This window comes from Gekko japonicus, unplaced genomic scaffold (assembly GCF_001447785.1).
Source record: "Gekko japonicus isolate JY-2015 unplaced genomic scaffold, Gekko_japonicus_V1.1 scaffold360, whole genome shotgun sequence".
In the NCBI taxonomy this organism is placed as follows: Eukaryota; Metazoa; Chordata; class Lepidosauria; order Squamata; family Gekkonidae; genus Gekko; species Gekko japonicus.
The window spans coordinates 160,162-181,608 of record NW_015172015.1 but is presented as its reverse complement, the minus strand read 5'-3'; the positions used below and the strand labels follow the sequence as shown (position 1 = coordinate 181,608).

At 43.5% G+C, this 21,447-nt stretch overlaps 1 protein-coding gene across 1 annotated transcript; it reads left to right on the top strand.

The window, feature by feature from the left end:
- Positions 1–1,493: 1,493 nt before the first annotated feature.
- Positions 1,494–9,083, top strand: PYCR1 (pyrroline-5-carboxylate reductase 1). Its single transcript, XM_015420354.1, has 8 exons — positions 1,494–1,580; positions 1,796–1,873; positions 3,128–3,198; positions 4,343–4,522; positions 6,123–6,344; positions 6,823–6,915; positions 7,576–7,739; positions 7,819–9,083. The coding sequence occupies exons 2-8, from the start codon at positions 1,807–1,809 to the stop codon at positions 7,961–7,963; spliced, it is 942 nt and encodes a 313-aa protein (XP_015275840.1). The 5' UTR covers positions 1,494–1,580; positions 1,796–1,806; the 3' UTR covers positions 7,964–9,083.
- The last annotated feature ends 12,364 nt before the right edge of the window (positions 9,084–21,447 follow it).

The window sequence follows — 21,447 nt, the reverse complement described above, 5'->3', positions numbered from 1 at the left end:
ATAATGCCCTAGAGTCCACCCTCCAAAGTGGCCATTTTCTCCCAGTGAACTACTTTTTATCAGTTGGAGATAAATTGTAACAGCAAGAGATCTCCAGCCACCACCTGGAGGTTGGAAACCTAAATGTCCTTGCCATATGGTGGTGCCACAATTTTTTTTGTGATGTAGTCTGTGGCCATGGATGTGATGAGTGATTTGATGGTGAATTTGGGATAATCCCACATAGAAGCCATGCAGATCTATGAGGATCTGTGGTCTGGCTCCATGGTTGGTTTTTTTCTTCGATAAGAGGTGCCACAAAGGGGTGAGTCATTTCTGTGGTTCAGTCTGTGCCATTGCAGGATATGTGATGGTGAGCTTTTGGTGCCCCTTCTTTAAAATCACGGGGTTCCATCAAGTTCTGTGCTTTGGATCCATGTTTTTGCACCATGATGGCGCCACAAAATAATGGATCAGTGGTTTTTTGGTTCAGTCTGTGGCCATATGTGATTTGATTAGGAGTTTTGGGTGTCCTCATGCAAAAATCATTACAATCCATGTTGACTCTTGCCTCAGATCCATATTTTTTGTACACCATGGAAGTTCCACAAAGCAGTGGATGTGTTAATTTTACACTGCTTTACTTCCTATTGACCACGAGATGAGTTACCATGCAATGGTGTTTATGTTTTGCATCAATGAAAGAAATCATATGAGTTTATGAGGCACCATACCTGGTATCCATGTTTTGCATTACTGATGTGCGGCAAAGGGATCAATGTGTTTTTTATGGCTCAATCTGTAACCCTGGCTTTCACATGTAATTTGATGTTGGATTGTGGGAGGTTCTGTTAAAAAAAAACTAGAGGATCCGTCTTTTACTTTCACCCCAAAGGACTGTTGGGAGGGTAAAACAGTTATTTTGCGTTCGTTGGAGGAAACGGGGTGTGTGTGTAAAAACGTACCAAATAAATCAAGATAAGGTGCCATAAAACTTCTATTTTAGATTTGGTTTCTAGATAGCCTCCAGTCTCACCAGCCACCTCTCGTTGTAAAAAAAGTATACACTGTCCTTGTACCTTATCGCAATTTCTGCTCCTACCGCCAACGTTTCAGGTACTTATAAACGACCACGCAAGACTACAGTTCTCAACAAGGTCCACAGCAGGGGTGTACTAAAAGGAAAGACATGATTGCCCACGCCATATGCTGTCGGAAACGCCGGGGTTATACTCATAACCTGCTGAGGACACGTGGTAAAACAAAAAAAGAAGAAGCGACGGACTAGAACCCTCACGGCCTCCGTCTAGGTATCGAATGATGCAACCACAAATAAAGGTTGCGCCAATTGCAAGCTGGCATAGCGGTCGAGTTCCGCCTTCTTAGTATCCGATAGAACGAGATGAGAGCGTGCCTACACCCCCTAGTGTTCTGATTGGCTGCGTTGTTAACGCTCTGATACTTGGCCAGGCAATACCACGTTTGATCGTTTTTTTTCTTGCCGAACAAGCCACGTGGGCGGCATCAGGTTTGTGCTCAGGAGAGCATCTTGGTCCTAAGGGGAGGCTGCCGAAACAGACGGAGTGTGCAAACCAGGAAAGGTATCAGATCGAGAAAAAAAGTAGCTGAAGAAAGAGAGGCGGGTTGGGGCCTTTAGTATTCATCTGGAAAGAACGGAAGAAACAATGGGGAGCAAAATGGGGCAGGAGAAGGGTGGAAAGTACCAGATGACTGAACGGTGATGACATTAAAAACTGTGTGATAGTATCGAAATTTAACAGTGAAACTTTCTTTTCTTATCCTCTTCATCCCCCAGTTGTTGAAACCATGAGTGTGGGGTTCATCGGTGCTGGACAGCTTGCCTTCTCTCTGGCCAGGGGCTTTACTGCAGCAGGTAGGCAGGGACCAGGGTGCCCATAAGTAAGGTTTTGGTGTTAAATACTGACTGCAAAGACCACTTTCAGTGGGATTTTTGCAGATTTATTTATTTATATATTTCAGTTTATACCCCGCCCTCCCCGCGGAGATGAAAGTATATTTGTCTAAACAGGATTAAAACTTGTTCTAGTAAAGGTTTCCTTTGTTCGAGAGCCAGTCAAATCAGACCCTAGGGGGTGGTGCTCATCTCCATTTCCAAGCTGAAGAGCCAGCGCTGTCCGAAGACATTTCCGTGGTCATGTGGCTGGCATGACTAAACTAAGGCACATGGAATGCTGTTATCGTCCCACTGAAGCGGTACCTATTTGTGTATGCCTTTCTGCCTGTCAGCTAGTGTGACCCTGGAGTGTTCTGGATACCACATTAATGAGCAGAACTTGACTCTGGTGCTTGAAAGGAGCTCTTTTTGCTAGTATTCTGCAAGAGTCAGATGCAAGCCTTGGGTTAATCTTATACTTGATTTTAAAGTGTACATATGTGTGCTAGGTTGGTTTGTAATGAAATTCCAGCCATAATGGTATCCTTGATAAATCACCACCCTCTCCAGAATAACTTGTTCCAGAATGAAGTATATGCATTGTTGGCAAAATGCTAATTGCTGAGAAGCAAAAATAGGAGGTATGCATTGTGAGCGTGTGTTCATATTAACCTTCATGTGCTGAAATGGTCAGGTTGTAGTAACTACTGCAACAAGAACTTGGGAAAAGGCCCAAAAAAGGGCTTACAGGGCTGCCTTACAGTTAACATGGACCCAAGGAAAAAATGATTGCTATCTCCTCATGAGAAGATTCACAAGAAATGAAGCAATACAGCTAAACCCCAAAAGAATACACCTCTGACTACAGAAAACCCACAAACATTGCAAAATACAGTTTGTGTCTTCTCATAAAGAAGTATAAAGATTTTCTGAGATAAATGTTTATGGCATGTTTTCTAGGCATTTACTTATTGGTATGTTTTTCCTTTATAGTGATAGAACCATTTTTCAGTTGTAAAGGTGGAGGGACACCCCCCTCCCTGAATTAGCTGGGTTTCTTAAGGTGAGGGGTAACACAACCAGTGTTTCCACAAACAATCTTGTGTAAAGGATGTGCTGAGAAGAGTAAAGGATGTGCTGAGAAGAGAAAGTACAAAGCAGAGAGGTGATAATACTAGAATAATAGTTGAAAGTCCCAAACCAAAACTGAAGATTTCTTTTTTCCCCCTCCAGGGATCTTGGCTGCTCATAAGATCACAGCAAGTTCACCAGACACTGATCTCCCAACAGTGGCAGGGATGAGGGTAGGTTTTGGATCCTGTAAAATCTAAAATGCCTCTTACCCATCCCCTGGGAGGGCGGGGTAGAAATCTGATAAATAAAATAAATCCCCTAGTTATGAAATACATGTCTTGATTTATTTGCACCAGCTGTCTTTTTAATTCACTATCTCTGTTTTGGGGGCTGAAATTCCCGCTGAAGTGGGACATGGCCATTGACATGGGTAGGAGCTGTGGCTCAGTGGTACAGCATCTACTTTGCATATATAAAGTCCAAGGTTCAATCCCTGACATATCCACCTAAAAGGATGAGGTAGTAGGTGATATGAAAGATCTCCACTCGAGAATGAATGGATGTGCATAAACAAACACTCAGGGCTGCCTTATACAGAATAATACTATTGGTCTATCAAGGTCAGTAGTGCCTTCTATGACTGGCAGTGGCTCTTCGTATTCTTCAACTATGGACAGAACAAGAAAAACAGAAACTAGAGCTAAAGTATATTATATGCAAATGTGTATAACTGCAGCTCTTTTAGTGTTAAAGATGCTTTGGGAGTGGGCTATTGATCGCTTAGAATCAATGGGTTGGAGGGAGTTTGTAATATTTTGTGTCACTTTCTGTTTCCCTGCTTACTCCAAGTGGCTTTGTCCCCTGGCAGATTTCTGCAAGGGTTGTGGGGAGGGACTGCTCAGGAGGAAAAGTTTACACACGTCCTTGCCCAACCCACAGCGTATCAACAGTTAACTGACTCTTCCCAAAGCAACTTTTCAAGCTAAAAACTTCTATTGGGCTGTGTCTGTTTCTGTATACAATGTGTGGGTTGGTCCTAGTTTGTAACTTTGAGGCGGGCACTTGGAAACTAATTGATCTCATCCAGTATCTAAAGTCTTGAGTTGCTGAACTTGTGTGAGGATTTAACCTCCAGCTCTGCCTCCTGCATGTTGTGCCCATTTAATATTTAAATGGCAAAGTCCTGTGACCTTGATGGTCACTGACATGGTGTGTGTTGAGCTTGCCTGGTTTCTGCATACCAAGTAAACAGTATTGTACCCAGTTCTTGGCTGAAATCCCCTATCTAAATCCTCCCGCCTGTGCTTTTTAAACAGAGTTCAAGGAACATTTCACCGGTTGTTTTCAATTGTATATTTGTGGTTCTCCCCCTAGAAAATGGGTGTGAATTTCACCATAAGTAACAAAGAGACAGTTAAAAACAGCGATGTCCTATTTTTGGCTGTGAAACCTCCCATTATTCCATTTATTCTGGATGAAATTGGCTCGGACATAGAGGATCGGCACATCGTGGTCTCATGTGCTGCTGGTGTCACTATCAGGTCTATTGAGAAGGTGAGAATCTATAAGGCCTGCCTGACAAATCCATTCATGTTACATTGAGGGTGAATAGTGGGTAGTCAACAAACTGCCTTTGGGAGCCGAAGGAGTAAGGTGGCAGCAGTTCTATATGTTTAAACACACAAAGGGAGGGGGCTGTGTGTTCAGTTGTAGGAGCAAAAAGGATATGTGGGAGAGGAGTGCAGAATTCTTCCCCAGACCCATATCATGTCCTTTGGTGGAGCTGAACTGAGGAGAGGAATCACAGAGGGAAGGGTTCTATACTGCTCACCCTTCCATTCATCTTGCTTCAGAAATCAACCCCCATCCCTCTACCACAGCACCACCAATCACAAATCCTAAAAGTCATTTCACTAGATTCATTTATCCAGCCAGGTGGCTGGAATGCCGAAGACGTTTGCAGTAATTCTTGCATGCCAGGAATGGTTTCCTGAAAATGAAATAGTGCAGAGTCCAAGATTCAGCCTTACAGAAGCTTTCCCTAAGTCTGAAGTTGTTTGCAGTTGTGGTCTTGAAGTCAATGGAGTCTATTCTTCGTGCTGAAAGACTACCCCATTTTGAATGAGGCACCCTCAAGCCCTTTCTCCACTTCTCTGATACCGTAGATACCAGTTTTCCCCCAAGTAGAAATAGACCTAATTTAGAGAATCTATTCTGTATTTGGAAATAGCATCTCTGGACATCAGACTCTTTTCTTCTACTGGCTAAAGAAGCATATTTCCCAGTTAAGTTTAAAGGTAGAGCTCTTACATACCACTCCACAAACAATAGGATTCATTTGTTGTGGGATGGTATTGATATTAACAGCCATTCATTTACAACTTTATACTCATGGTTACTGGCTGTTCTGCCATAGTCCAGGGGGGGAACATATCTCCAGAACTGGACTAGCTGTAGATCCTTCGTGTCCCTTCATTTATACTAGTGTCTCAGAGAAAAAGCACTTCAGCTGCTGGCATCTGATCTCCAGCTCCCTGATAAAAATCAGGCTAATATTTACTAGGGCTCAGCCCACAAAGGTGTCATTGGTGAGGGGGAAGCTTTATGTGATGGGTCTGAGGATGGTTCTGCCATGTATTGGGTCTTCCCTGAAGGTGTGTTCACACAACTCATTCACATGTTGAATATTATAGAAGCTTGATATGTTTTGGCTTCCCTCTTTCCATTGCTGTTGCTTGATTATGATAATAAAGCCTCAGTGGAGACAGTGGACACAATAGTAATATCAAACAGGTTGTTGCATAATAGTTGCATTCAATAAATAAAGGCATAGTTTTATGCATCTAGCTGTTCTTGAAAAAGAGCAGTTTCTGTCAGAGCTCTCTCAGTGCCACCTACCTCACAGGGTGTTTGTTGTGGGGAGGGGAAGGGAAAGGAGTTTGTAAGCTGCTCTGAGACTCCGAGTGAAGGGCAGGGTATAAATCCAATCTCCTCTTCTTCTTAATGGGGATTCTACACTGAATAATTGTGGTGGTGGGGAATTATCTCACCTTGCATTTTTTCTGCCTTTTGAGAGCTTGCTGTGTAAGAGTTCATTTTAGATGTAAATTGTATGTAAAATGTTAATTTGTTTTTCCTACTTTTGCATCTCAAGAAACTTTCTGCCTTCTGCTCCACTCCAAAAGTAATCAGATGCATGACCAACACACCAGTGATTGTACGAGAAGGGGCCACAGTTTACGCTACAGGGACACATGCTGAAGTGGAAGATGGGAAGCTCTTAGAACAGCTGATGGCCAGCGTCGGCTACTGCACTGAGGTGGAAGAAGACCTGATTGATGCTGTCACTGGACTGAGTGGCAGTGGACCCGCTTATGTATGTGCTCTTTCTTTAAGTAAGGGGACTTACTGGTAAAAGTGCAGAAACCATACTAGCAGGGGCTAGATTGTCACAGGACTGCAGTAGTTCTGCCCTGAGGCTTCATAGAGACCCTTCCGGTCTCCAGAATGTCATCAGAGCCACTCACTTCCAGGCTGGTTTGTTCAAATCCGTAACTGGTCAACAAGTTGAATCCATTTACAGCTGGTGTTTGGGAGGCTCTGCTTTAGTTATGGCTGACCTTTGGATGGAAACAGTCTATAGGATGAAGCTGCTTATTTTCAGGCTGGTGAGCATGGTATATATGGGCAACTATTGTTGGGGAAGATGAGTTTTCTGTTCTTTAGGATGCTTCTCCTGGCTCAGCAGCAGCTTGTCCAGTTAATTAAATGAGATAGCATCTCCTTTATAGGGAACTTCTCACCTTTGGAGATTCCAGCCTTATTTCCCCATGACACTACTTCTGATTTCACAGGCATTCACAGCCCTAGATGCCCTGGCAGATGGAGGGGTGAAGATGGGTCTTCCCCGCAGGCTAGCTGTCCGACTGGGAGCTCAAGCCTTGCTGGTCAGTATCTTGTTTGTTTCTTGTTCAAGGCATGTTCATATACTGCCCCTTGGTCTGCAATATTTGGTTGAAAACATCCCTCCAGCATATTAATCTGAAATCTACATTCTTTGAAGATTATGAAAGTTTCCTGCACCCTCAGATTAGTTACCTAAATGGTCTTCTCGCTGCAGTGTCAAGAGTAGAAGGATGGCAGGAAGGGCCAGTAGGATGTATGTGGTGATTCAGACCTGTGTGATGCAGAGGAATCTTCCAGTCCTTCAAGTATCTTGTGCATTGGATGTTCTTGCCTTTTGTAGCTGGAATCGCCTTGAGTGGTTTTCATCGAAAGGCACTTACCGTAACCAGTTAAGTCAAGATGGGTAGCCGTGTTGGTCTGTCTGTAGCAGTAGAAAAGAGCAAGAGTCCTGTAGCACCTTAAAGGCGAACAAAATTTGAGGCAGGGGATGAGCTTTCGTGAGTCACTCCTCCCTTCTTTAGGTATCTGAGGAAGTGAGCAGTGACTCACGAAAGCTCATACCCTGCCACAAATGTTGTTCGTCTTTAAGGTGCTACAGGACTCTTGGTCTTAACCAGTTAAAAAACATTGAAGAGACAGGGTACAGCTGTTGTTGCAGTTTCCCATGAGCTTTTTTTTAACTCCTCTTTCCAAAACTGCAGGGAGCTGCCAAGATGCTCTTGGATTCTGAACAGCATCCTGGACAGCTGAAGGACAATGTGTGCTCGCCAGGGGGTGCTACCATCTATGCCCTGCACTTCTTGGAGAGTGGTGGTTTCCGATCGCTGCTCATCAATGCTGTGGAGGCATCTTGCATCAGAACGAGGTACACCAATATATGGAGGGTGAAGAGCAGCCCACGCGTGGCTTGGTCTTATCTGCTAACGAAGTGTTTGCTTCAATAGGGAACTGCAGTACATGGCTGACCAGGAGACTGTCTCCCCAGCTGCCATCAAGAAGACTTTAATGGATAAAGTGAAGCTAGAGTCTTCTGCTGCCAACAAAGTCAGCCTGTTCAACAAAAACAATCCTGGCAACAAGAAGTTCTGAGAAGACTCTGGGCCTCCCATGGCCATGCTTTCTTTTGTCTTTCTAGGGAATCTGTAGTTCTAGACATTTCCGGGAGGCCCTGTCCTGGATTCAGGGTTGCAGAAAAGTGGTTTTAGCTTCCAAGTGAGATTATCAGAGGCTAGTAGGGACCAGCATTTCTGCAGGTGAGGGGAGGCAACATTGCCAACACTTCCGACGGGGGTGGGTGGGGTGGCCATGTGCTTCCCGTTGTAGTAGTTATTGTAGAGTTGTTCTGCTTTTTTATGCTGCCCTTTCTCCAGGGACCTCAGGAGCAATGCATGTGGGTTAGGCCTCTTCCTGTCTCCCGTTTGTTTTCACAACAAACATGTGAGGTAAGGTAAAGAAGCAATTGCTGGGCAGGTCACCTCAGAAACTTCATGGCTAAACAGGGACTTAAATCTAGATCTCCTGGCCCCAAACTGATACTCTTATCTTTTGCACCATGCTCTGTTAGGCTGGTGGGCAAAAACTAGTATTCTTAATTTAAGGAATCAGACTGGAACCCGAGCTGAGACCGGGAAGGGCTGGTTGATGCTTGTTGCCTGTGGCCTATCTCATTCTCATCACAGCAGGGCTGCTGGCCAGTACGTATGTCATTCTGGAGCCTTGTTTATAATCTTTATTGTTCGCTACACACCTTTGCTATGCCTCACTTCATCATTTAATATCTGGAATCCAGCTGCACAGTGCCTACTATGCTTCTCACAACAGTACAGGAAGAGTTTGCAGTGTTGCTCCATCTGCCCCTCTCCATCTCCCTACCTTCTGAATCTTGGTGAGGTGGGGAAGCTCTTGTATTAGAAGTGGGTGTCCTCTGAGATTACATGACAAGAGTTGGCAGAAGTACAGCTCCAGTCTCTCACTCTAAGGCTGGCTAGGGAGTGATCCATTTTTAAATTGTTCCAGTTCATGCCGATAAGGGTTGAATAACTGGTTCAGCACACCTGTGGAACTTATTCAGTTTGGTTTGCAGGGGAGTAAAAACAATGAATAGAATAGCAGTGAGTTACAAGTGGTGATGGAGCAAATTTAATGGGTCAACTGTTAACTATAACCAGTGAGCAATGTTCCCTCTAAGCTGTGGAGTCTTGTGAGCAAAAATTCTACCTTGTGAGCTACTGACATTAAAGTTGTGGGCGAGGGATTTGGCTACTGCATAAATTAGTATGGAGAGAAAAATGTGTCTGCTTTAGGCATGTGTGGCTACTGTCGCTCTGGGAAGCTTTATGTGGAATCTCTCAGGTTCAGTCTTTCTAGACTATTCATGTTGCAGTCTGTAATTTATTTCAAGGTGTTTAGAGGCTGAATGGTGAAACTTTTTTCTTTCACCTCCCCAAGGAGAAATCCTGCATTTCAGGACCTTGCCTCTCCCACCTCCCTGTACGCAACTACTGAAGAGTGCATCTGGTGGGTGAGGTAGCAGGGAGGGGAGGCAATGCAAGGGTCCAGAATGTAGAAGGCTGCTGTCATCTGTGATGGAGTAGTGCCTGTGCAACAGAAGTAGGATAGGAGGCTAGACAGAGACCTGGTTGCATTGACCACGATAGCTTTGACTTCAAGGTACATTAACCACCAAAGATATTCAGAACATAACCCAGGTTGTCTGAGGTCACTAACGGAAGCTAACTGCAAGGTCACTTTTGGGTTGTGATAAACAGCTTGGGAACACAGGGTTGGATCCAAATAGCACTTTCACTTAATCTTACCCAATGCTCCTCCTTGCTACATCCCCCTTCCTTACCTGGCTTTCGTTCATGCAAGTCCTGTGATCCACAGCACAGATGTTTTGGGTGGTCAGAGAGGACCCCTCCTGCTCTGCTCACTAGCAGAAAAGCTGGTTGGATCTAACCCTCAGTATGTTGAGCTTTACTGTAGGGCAGTTTCTAGGACACTTGCTGTATTTCCTAGTTTTATTCTGTGTCTGTGTAAGACATTCCTCTTTGGAGAATAAATTCTACAGTCTAAGACTGGTCTATGTTGTATTTCTTGCCATTGGCAGGTTTTTTTGGGGGGTGGGGTTAGACAATAAGACTCCTCTTGCATACATACGGAAATTCAGTGACTTGTCTACAGTACAGGTTAGGGTTGACTTCAGGTTCATTACTGAAGATGACCAATAGATAGGTCTGATTTGTATAGCTTGAGGAAACCACATTCACAGCACAGTGATACTTTTTAAAAAAACATGGATGCTAACCAGTAGCTGCTGTAAACAATGCCATTTTCATGGACAATGTGTCCAGCCAGAGTCATTATATTTAGAGATGTATTCATATCTAAAGGACATCAGTACCGATGAGCCAGCTACAGTCTTTAGCTTGGCATCTCTGAGGTGTTTTGTCATTAAAGGTTACCTAAAAAGGTAAAGGTTCCCGTGCTCGAAAGCCAGTCGAATCTGACTCTAGGGTTGCGGTGCTCATCTCCGTTTCAAAGCCTGTCCGAAGACATTTCCGTGGTCATGTGGCCGGCATGACTAAACACCAAGGCGCACGGAATGCTGTTACCTTCCCACCGAAGTGGTACCTATTTATCTACTTGCAATTTCTTGCTTTCGAACTGCTAGGTTTTCTGTGGTTTCTCCTACTTTATGGGATGGGCTTTGGGGGGGGGGGGGACAGGGACAGTGTCCTTGGAACATTTTAGGAGGCTCTGTAAGGCTATTTTATTTACCAGAGTTTTTAATAGAGAGTAAGTTGCAGGCATTTTATTTATTGATGGTGGGAAATTGGTGGTTCATTTGTAACTTTTTAATTATGTATTGCAAGTCACCTTAAGCCATGCAGCATGATAGAATATAAATGTTTAAATAAAATAAATGTACTTTTCCATTCTTCCTGATCGGAGCATCTGTGAAACAAATAATTTTGCTATTCCCCATTCACTAGAGCTTGGTCCAATCACAGATACCACCTTACTGTTTGGTGGTAGTGGTTAAGATCCAGTTTGGTGTAGTGGTTAAGTGCACGGACTCTAATCTGGGAGAACCGGGTTTGATTCCCCACTACTCTACTCGCATCTGCTGGATGACCTTGGGCAAGCCATAGTTCTGTCAGAGGTGTTCTTGAAGAAGAGCACTTTCTATCAGAGCTCTCTCAGCCCCACCTACCTCACAGGGTGTCTGTTGTGGGGAGGGGAAGGGAAAGGAGTTTGTAAGCTGCACTGTGACTCCCTTGGGTAGTGAAGGGCGGGGTATAAATCCAATCTCTTCTTCTACTGTAGAATTCTTAAAATAAAATTGCATGGAGGACTGAGAAGTTAGAGTAACTCAACTTATATCTGATCATGTGTTCAAAACTATAAATCCCTGCATCTCCCGCTGAAATCAGTGGGGTTATGCATATCAAACTCTGTGTTGGATCGTGGCCTGTGTTTTTAAATATCTGTTGTCTTTATTAGCACTGCAATCATTTTTGGTGTATTTCATATTCATGTAAAGTTGGTTGTCATTGCAGAAATGTTTTAAAAAGAGTTTTTGAACAGTTTACTATTTGTCTAAAATATCCATATGTCATCTTTCTCCTGAACCAGGAGTCAAACCAGTTTACAAAACTTAAAAAGATCCAAGGAGTCTTTAATAGCTGAGCTAATAGTCCAGTAGTTTTTAATAGTTTATAGCTCAATAAACTGTTAGTCTAGTGTAGCATAACAAAACAGAGGACCACCAGCCATTTAAAGATTGGCAACATCTATTCCAGCATACGTTTTTGTGAGTCAGAGATCACATCTTCAGATGTAATGGAAAGGAAGAAAATTCTCTCTATATGTACACACATTTATTTCCATTGCATCTGAAGAAATGAGCTGTGACTCATGAAAGCGCATGCTGGCATAAATATTGTTAATCTTTAAGGTGCCACTGGACTTCTGTTTTGTCTTTTCTATAGGGCATGGCTCCCCAACCTTTTTCAACCCGTGGGCAACTTTGGCTGCTGTGTGAGGTGGAGCCAACCACTGTCAGGGTATAAGGTCGCGCATAACTAATAGTAATTCTCCAACATTTCAGGCAGTTCTTTTAAATGCCTTTTAAAATATATTGTATAAAATACTTTTCTTGCATACACAGTTTACCTTCAGTCAAACAGTAAAGACAGTTGTGTTGTGGTGACGGCTGCTGCCAAAGCAACTTTTAAATATCCGCACTGAAATCAGATCGCCAATGGCCGCTCAGAACCCCTGCTGGGCAAAAGCCTCATCTGTCCCGGCCCACTTTCTGAAACACTTGGCACCCAGAAAGGTGTCTGGGTGTCAGGGGTCCACAGGCACCATATTCGGGACCACTGCTATAGGCCAAAATGCGTTTCCAATATAATAACAGCCATCAAAGAAAAGAAAGGTTTCAGCTCCTCTCATCTATATATCTAATAGCCAAGGTGCCACCCCCCCCCCCACGTGCGGATATCTAAATCCACACCTGGGGAGCAGGGAAATTTTCCTGCACATTTGGGGCAATCCCCAGATGTGCAGAAAAATCTAAAAACTGTAAAAAAACTATAGGGGGCATACTTAAATCCCCCCCAAAAGTAAAAGAGTGTTCCCTGCGCATGCGCAGGGAATACACTTACCCCTATTGTTGGCAGTGGCGACAGCGGGCAGCTCAGAGCATGCAGCAGCCAGTGGTGTGGGTGGGGGGGCAGGGGCTCAGACTAAGGGTATATGAAAAGGGGACTGTGGGATGGGTGAATGTCCACTGACACCCTTGCTCTTGCTCAAGGTCAGTCCATGACCTTTTCTGCAGCCTTTTCTCTCTGTCTTTCTTTCGAGCAACCAGAGTAATTGTTCTCTGTGCAATATAGAGAGCCAGCTTTATTTCTGCTATTGCTATTGATGGGGTGGGTCCTGGTGGTAACCTGTCAGAATTCTACAGAATGCAGTTGACCAATTGTTTGGTAAAATCACGTGATGAGGCCTGTGTTATGGGGCTTTTCCTAAAGAATCCCTTAAACATCTTTTTAAACACCCCTGTGTTTTCACATTGTGTCCTTTTTTAACCAGTGTTCAACTCTGTCCTTTATTACATCTACGCAGTTTATGAAGCCTTTGCCCCATCCCCATGGTTGGATATTTACCTGTTTAAAGATAGGAGGTACAACCATTTTCTGTTAAGTCATATATTAAGACAATATATGCTATTCAGCCATGAAGCAGAAATTCATAATAAACAATTGCACAGTCTAGGTTAATCAGCAGGTAAAGTTATTTGGTCAAATTAGTAGATAGTTTGACAATGAAATGGGCAAAACAGTACCGTCCCAAGCAGGGAGTTATATCCTTCTAAGTCTGCTAGAGTCAGTGGATTTAGGAGGATGTAGTGGCTATAAGAATCTTGTAGAAATCAGTAACTGCATACTGAAAGTTCACTTCTGAGTGCAATGTTAATTTCTCATTTCTCATTTCACAAAGATACGTTTCCAACTATGAAGTAGGAAAGGTTGAGATAGTGGAAGACAGATTTTCTTGAATTTTCAATGATTGTATTAATCATTAAAAATTATGAAAAGTGTCTGATTCTGAGAGAACAGGAAGAGGGAACAAAATGGTCAGTGTGGCATATAGCCAATACTGGATCAGTAACAGAAAATGAGTAATAAGAATAGAATTGAGCAATATTGAAAAGGGAGTGGCATCTGCTTTTCCATGGCAAAAGAAAAATGTACTATTGAACATACTTCAGTGTAGTAATGATGTATAATAGAATAATACAAGAAGAATGAAAATCCCACACATAGGAGCTGTCCAGCAAAAAACCCACCAGCGTTGTTGCTTACTTGCTCACAGCATCCCTAAAGTACTGAGCTGAGCGAGTGGTTACAGCCTCTTTGTCTGTCTGTGGCTCAGGCTATGGTGTAAGTCGGCTAGAGAGACAGTGGCGGTGCACCCGGGACAAAGCGACAAGAACAGCTTGTAGGACGTTAATGAGATCCTATGAGATGGCAGTCAAAGCCGCGAAGGGAGAGTACTGTGCAGTCACGATTGCATCTGTGAGCTCACGCCCAGCCCAATTATTTAGAATGATTTGGTCTATGACTGCCCTGCCACAAGGCAGACCAAATGTTAGGGAACTGGACATTAGCTGTGAGGCTTTTGTGAGCTACTTCGCAGATAAAGTCTTGTTGCTCCGCCGTGACCTCCCTGTCACAATTGAGACTGTGAGTGAACTCGAGGATCCATGCACATCTTCTAAGGTTATGGATTATTTCAGTCTGCTCAGCCTAGAGGAAGTTGACAAATTGCTCTCAACTGTACACCCTACCACATGCAGCCTTGACCTGTGCCCACCGTGGCTAATTAAAGCTGATCGCAATGGGTTTCGAGGTGCCCTAAGGGAGATCATCAACAAGTCCCTCTCTGAGGGACTGTTCCCTAGGGCACTCAAGGAAGCAGTGGTTCATTCTCTTGAAAAAACCATCCTTAGATCTGGCCAAATTGGCAAATTACCGGCCGGTTTCCAATTTGCCCTGTTTGGGCAAAATAATTGAGAGGGCTGTGGCAACTCAGTTGCAGAGCTTTTTGGATGACACTTTCACATTAGATCCCTTCCAGTCTGACTTTTGCCCAGGCTACAGGACAGATGGCATTGGTCGCCCTCACAGACAACCTTTAGAGGCATCTCGATCGGGGCGGATCAGCAGTGCTGTTGTTGTTAGACCTGTCGGCAGCGTTCAGTGTGGTCAACCATCTGTTACTGATCCACCGCCTCGCCGATACTGGAGTCCAGGGGTCTGCTTTGCAATGGCTTGCCTCCTTCCTTCAAGGTCAGGGACAAAGGGTGGCACTAGGGGAACAGCTATCCTGAAGACACCCACTGATCTGTCGAGTGCCCCAAGGGGCAGTGCTTTCCCTTATGCTATTTAACATGTATATGTGCCCCCTTGCCCAGAGGCACGGGCTGGGATGTCACCAGTATGCTGATGACTCCCAGCTCTATCTGCTGTTGGGTGGCCAGTCCAACTCTAAACTGGAAGATCTGGACCGGGCGTTATAAGCCATGGCTGGATGGCTTAGACTCAGCTGACTGAAATTGAATCCAATGCACGTCCAGTTTTGGTGGTCGCCATGGCGGTCGCCTCTCCCAATCCTCTGGAGAGGACTGCCAAAGCCCACGGTAAGGAGGGGGCACGAGTGTCTGCGCCACCCCTGGAACCTCTGTAGGAGGTTCCTAGCCATGGGGCGCAAGAAAGCTCTTCCTCTGGCTATCCTGCCGGTGAAGGGGGGCTTTTCCAATGTCCCGAAGGTCCTGCCACGGAGCGTCCTGAATGGGAAGTAGAAGCGCACACCAGAGCAAGCGTCTGGTGGCTGAGCGATTTGCAAAGTAAAGCGGATCCAGCATTGAAATGTGAGTTGGAGTTTAAGCAAGAAGCACCAAAAACTAAGCGGAAACTCACCCTTTAAAAGTAAGGGGGGGGACTCTCCCCCCTTAAGAAAAGAAATTAAGCGAACTTTGCAGTTTAAGTAAAAAGGGTGGGTGGAACATTGAAGCAAGAGAGACTGAAAATAAAAGCAGTTAAGAACTTACTAAGCTGCGTCAGGAGAATCAGAGACTGTGATAACTTTGAGAAATTGTAAACAATCTCAAACATGGCGCCCACAAGAAAGGACGAGAAACACAAACAAGTTAAAACAAAGCTTCTTGCCGGAACTGCTGGCCCAGCGAGTCCTGCCCCTAGACAGGACACGACTACGGAGCTACAAAAGATGCTGACAGAAGCATTGCGACCCCTGCTGGAACAAGTAACAGCTTTGCACAGCAAATTTGAGGCATGGCAATTGCAATTGACTGAAATAGCCAAAAAAACAGATAAAACTGAACAAGAGGTAAAAGAAGTAGATACCAACACTAAAAAGCTCCAAAAACAACTGCAGGTGATGGAAAAAAAGAGATTGATGGAGGAGTCTCAACTTTTACAGCTACAAATGGAGAGAGCAAGCTATGTCTTAAGATTTCAAGGGGTTCCTGAAAAAAAATCTGAGAATCTGAAACAGACTATGTGTGATGCATTAGGACCTATGGCAGATATAAAAACGGACATTTTACAAAGCGAAATAGATATGATCTATAGATCATATCCAGAATTTACAAGGAAGAACATGACAGACACTGACCTTCTCTCTACTAATCCTGTTTACTCCTCTTGGCTTTTCTTTTGGGTACTTACTGTAATAAATACAGGGCTCCTACTTGCCAAAATGCAGGCTCTACTCAAGCACTCATAATAACTACACCAGCAGAAATAGCACAATAATCAATATATCTTACTTTGTCTATTGGTCTATATTTAAAAGTTAGAATGATTCTGCTCTGATGTACAATGAATTTTGATGCAATTTGATCCTTATCGCTTGTTATTGCTTTATGTTTCAAATATTATTGTAAATGTTTATTCAAATAAAGCATTTAATTTTTTTTAAAAAAGAATAATCTGCTTGGGGAAGTGATTGATTATAAGATTCTCTAGACAACAAGTGAGAGATCAAATTCTCAAAGTGACAAATGGATCTACCTTGAAGATCAAAGACAAAGAAATAAAAGTAATAAGACATTCCATTTGAAATAAGAAGAGGAGGAAGTACAGATACTTGGTGACATTCTTAAAAAAGAAAAAAATCCCCTACAGATGGCTGGTACCCGAAGGAACAATCTTTAAATTTATGAATGGGAAAGAAAAAATTGACTCTGTTGAAAAGGCACGAGAATTTCTGTCTACATAGTCATCCATCAGGAGAGGTTGAAGCAGAGAAAGAAGGCAGCACCAAAGGCAGCGAAGAAGGAGAAGCAGCAACATCAGACAAGGATTCAGACTCTAAATTAGGGGGAGCTGCCCTGAAGACAAGCTATCGTTTGAGAAAGCCAAAATAAGATGTTATCATACACTGAATGCTCTTAAAATGTATTGTTATGAGTCTTATATTGCTCTTATTTAGAAGTCAGGTGTTTAAAATCAAATTATTAGCATAAAATGATTGTTAGATGACCACATTCAATGAAATTGAATTGAATTATGTGTTGTATGCTAAAATTGTTAAGCAGTTTGTATGATCACCATCTCTTGGGATTTTAGTGGGTTTTCTTTACTTTCGCCTATAGTATGTAGTTCCCCGCCCTGATTTTCATTGTAGTTTTATAGTTTGTAGTTTTTAAAAAATGAAAATTAAAAAAAATCCCCTACGGGGGGCTAAAAAAAAGAAAAAGAAAAGAAATTGAATCCAATGAAGACGGAGGTCCTGTGCCTGAGCCGAGGCAGTCGAGGGTTATGGATCCCACTCCCAACCTTTGATGGGGCTCCCTTGGTGCCAGCGCTGGAGGTTAAGAGCTTGGAAGTGCTCTTGGATGCCTCCTTAACAATAGAGGCCCAGGTAGCAACAACTGCCAGATCAGCCTTTTACCACCTGTGGCTTATTTGGCAGTTGGCTCCCTTCCTCAAATGCAGTGACTTGGCAACAGTGATCCATGCGATGGTCACCTCGAGATTAGACTACTGTTATGCTCTCTATATGGGGCTGCCCTCGTCCCAAATCTGAAAGCTACAGCTAGTGCAAAATGCTGCAGCCAGGCTTCTGATGGGCCTCCCCATGCGGGAGCACATCCAGCTGGTGCTGAAAGCACTGCACTGGCTGCCGATAGCATACTGAATTTGCTTCAAGGTGCTGGTTCTTACCTTTAAAGCCTTTTATGGTCAGGGGCCTATATACCTGAGGGACTGCCTTTCCCCATATGTTCCTCAGAGAGCACTGAGTTCAGGGTCGCAAAATCAACTGGCCCTCCTGGGTCCCAAAGATGCCAGGCTCACTACAACCAAGGTCAGGGCCATCTCTGTGGCGCCTCACTGGTGGAATGAGCTCCCAGAAAACATCAGGGCCCTATGGGACCTTTTAGAGTTCCGCAGAGCCTGCAATATGGAACTCTTCCACCAGCCCTTCAGTCAAGGAGTCGCGTCTAACAACTGAACTGGGATAAGGCCCTATTCCCTGGACTACCATCAGCAGCCTCTGCTGCTGCATAAGTAGATCAACGTAGACCAGATCTCATTTGAATATACTAACAGGATTGTTTCCGCCATCTCGAAGTAATACCATTATTATCAGTTTTGCTGTTGCCACTAGCACTTTATGATAGCTTGGATTTTTATTACTGTTTTAGAATTGTTATTTTATCTGTTCAATTTTTATGTAAGCCACCCTGAGCCCGCTCTGGCGGGGAGGGTGGGGTATAAATTGAATAAATGAAATATGTGCACTGGACCCACAGTGTGCGTGATCACAGAATGAATATAGTGTGAGAGCAAATGTCCCAGCTAAACATGAAAAATAAGTAAATCACCTACCTCCATGATCAAGGGAGTCACGGCTGCAGCCAGCCTTCTCGAGAATGTACAACGTAGGACTATCAGCTCCTGAGCAAAGGTCAGGGGTTCTTTTCCTGGAAAAAAGGACAAAGTATGCTTTCCCAGTCATCTTATCTTACTTGGAAGAGCTGTTCAGTGGTATGCTGCAAGGAAAGCTGTTACTAGGCAGTTAATTCAAGCAGTTTCTTCATGAAAGTGTAGATTTGCCGAACTGATATTTTCTCTGGAAGATAATGATTGCACCTATCCATAATGGGCACAAGGGCAGAATGAATCTGGTGCATTTTCATTTCACACAACATTACTGCTTTCATGATTGCCCCCTAGAAAAGAGAGCACGTAGGGGCTTGGTTGCCCCAATTTCCCTTTGCACATACACATAAAACTCTATTCCTCCATTTCTTTTTACAGTGTTTTCAGACTGTAATCTTTGTGGAGCAGAGCATTTGTGTTTAAGCAATACATTTGCTAGGCTTGGAGTTGCCACTTTGTCCTATAAGTACTTTTCCACTTCAAAAACAATGGCATTACATTTCATGTCTGCTTGCTTCAATCGCAACAATTCCCTATAATTTAACTTCAAAAACTTTCACACACACATGTGCAACATGACATAGCACTTCCACGTCTGCTTTTAATTGAGTGCTGTTGAAATGGTCCAGAGAGAGAGAGATGGAAGCATTACATCAGAACTGGGCACACTGATTTGGTTATAGAGCTCCATGTGTATATTTTTGTTATGGCTCATATCTAAAACATTTAACAAATCTTGTGCATGAGGACTAAGGCTATGTACCATCAGTTAAGGAAGTTCTAACTGATGGATAGTCTACCTTTTAACATCTAATTAATCATATTAAAAGACCTAAAATTAGTACAAGTAACATCTTGAGATACTGAAAGAAGTCTAAGATAATGTATACTTAAATAAACATAAATAAAACATACCAGACAGATACTGTTGGAAGAAAATCCATTTTAATATTTTCTTTTCCACTCCCTGTTAAAGTAACACTGCAGATTAAAAAACCTTAAACATTAAAAAATATGCTTTTGATGCACAACATTTGCTGATTAAGAAACTGTGCCATCCTAAGCAGGTTGCAGTTGTGTGATGAGTGCATGTTTATTGGGGTCAGACTGTATGATTTGACTTTTCTAAAAAAACAGAAAGCAGCTACAGAGAGCTAAAAACAGGCATGGAAGAGCCATATTACTCCCCCCCCCCCCCCCCCGGGGGGGGGCAACTTTGGGGAAAGGTTTAATTTATAGCAGAAAAACTGCTGGAAGGGACAGAACATCTCCAGATCCACCTCTGTTAAAAGGTATAGCTTCCAGAGACTATTTTAATTGAGGAAACAGTTCATAATGTTGAGTGTAACATGTTATTTGGCCCTGAGAAGTAAGCTCACTTTCAAGTAAACACACAAAATGGGGCTGTGCAGATTTTGCTGATTAATTACAGTTCATGGCCTATATATAAAAACACAAGAATTGTCTTGGACTAAAAACCATTTAGGTCACCATTCTGCATTTAGCAGTCGCCATTTGGATGACTTTGGGAAATTCACAAAAAGGGCATGATAGCTATTCTCTCTTTATTCTTACCACCTGCAATTTTATTGTAATGTGTTAAACGGTTTTGAGGTTGTGAAGTTTGTTTCCAATTGGCTGGACTGTTTAATGTCATGTTGTTGTTCAGTTGCACAGTCGAGTCCGACTCTTTGCGACCCCATGGACCAGATCACGCCAGGCCTTCCAGTCTTCCGCCGTCCTCTGAAGTTTGCTCTATTTCATGTTCGTTGCATCTATGACACTGTCTAACCATCTCATCCTTTGCCGTCCCCGTCTTCTTTGACCTTCAATCTTTCCCAGCATCAGGGTCTTCTCCAGTGAGTGCTCCCTTCTCATTTGGTGGCCAAAGTATTTGAGCTTCAGTTTCATTATCTGGCCTTCCAGGGAACAGTCAGGGTTGATTTCTTTGAGGATTGACTGATTTGTTCTTCTTGCAGTCCAAGGGACTCTCAAGAGTCTCCTCCAGCACCATAGTTCAAAAGAATCTATTCTTCGGCGCTCGGCCTTCCTTATAGTCCAACTCTCACAGCCATACATGACTACTGGGAATACCATTGCTTTGACCATGCGGACTTTTGTTGGCAGGGTGATGTCTCTACTTTTTATCATGCTGTTTAGGTTCGCCATCGCTTTCCTCCCAAGGAGCAGGCGTCTTTTAATTTCATGACTGCTGTCACAGTCTGCGGTGATCTGGGATCCCAGGAACGTGAAGTCTGTCACCACTTCCACGACTTCCCCTACTATTTGCCAAGGAGTGATGGGGCCGGATGCCATGATCTTAGTTTTTTTGATGTTGAGCTTCAAGCCCACTTTTGCGCTCTCCTCTTTTACTCTGAGCAAGAGGCTCTTTAGATCCTCTTCACTTTCAGCCATTAGAGTGGTATCATCTGCATATCTGAGGTTGTTGATCTTTTCCCCAGCAATCTTAATTCCCGCTTGTGATTCATCCAGGCCAGCATTTCGCATGATGTACTCTGCATATATATTAAATAAGCAAGGTGACAGTATACATCCTTGTCGTACTCCTTTTCCTATGCTGAACCAATCAGTTGTTCCGTATCCGGTTCTAACTGTCGCTTCTTGGCCCTTATACAGGTTTCTCAAGAGACATGTGAGGTGGTCTGGTACTCCCATCTCTTTAAGGACCTGCCATAGTTTGTTGTGATCCACACAGTCAAAGGCTTTAGCATAGTCAATGAAGCAGAAGTAGATATTTTTCTGGTACTCTCTTGCTTTCTCCATAATCCAGCGAATGTTGGCAATATGATCTCTCGTTCCTCTACCTCTTCGAAACCCAGCTTGTACTTCTGGTAGTTCTCTATCCACGTACTGTTGAAGCCTAGCTTGTAGGATCTTGAGCATGACCTTGCTAGCGTGTGATATGAGTGCAATTGTGCGATAGTTTGAACATTCCTTGGCATTGCCCTTCTTTGGGATTGGAATGTATACTGATCTTTTCCAATCCTGTGGCCACTGTTGCGTTTTCCAAATTTGCTGGCAAATGGAGTGCAGAACTTTAACAGCATCCTCTTCTAAGACTTTGAATAG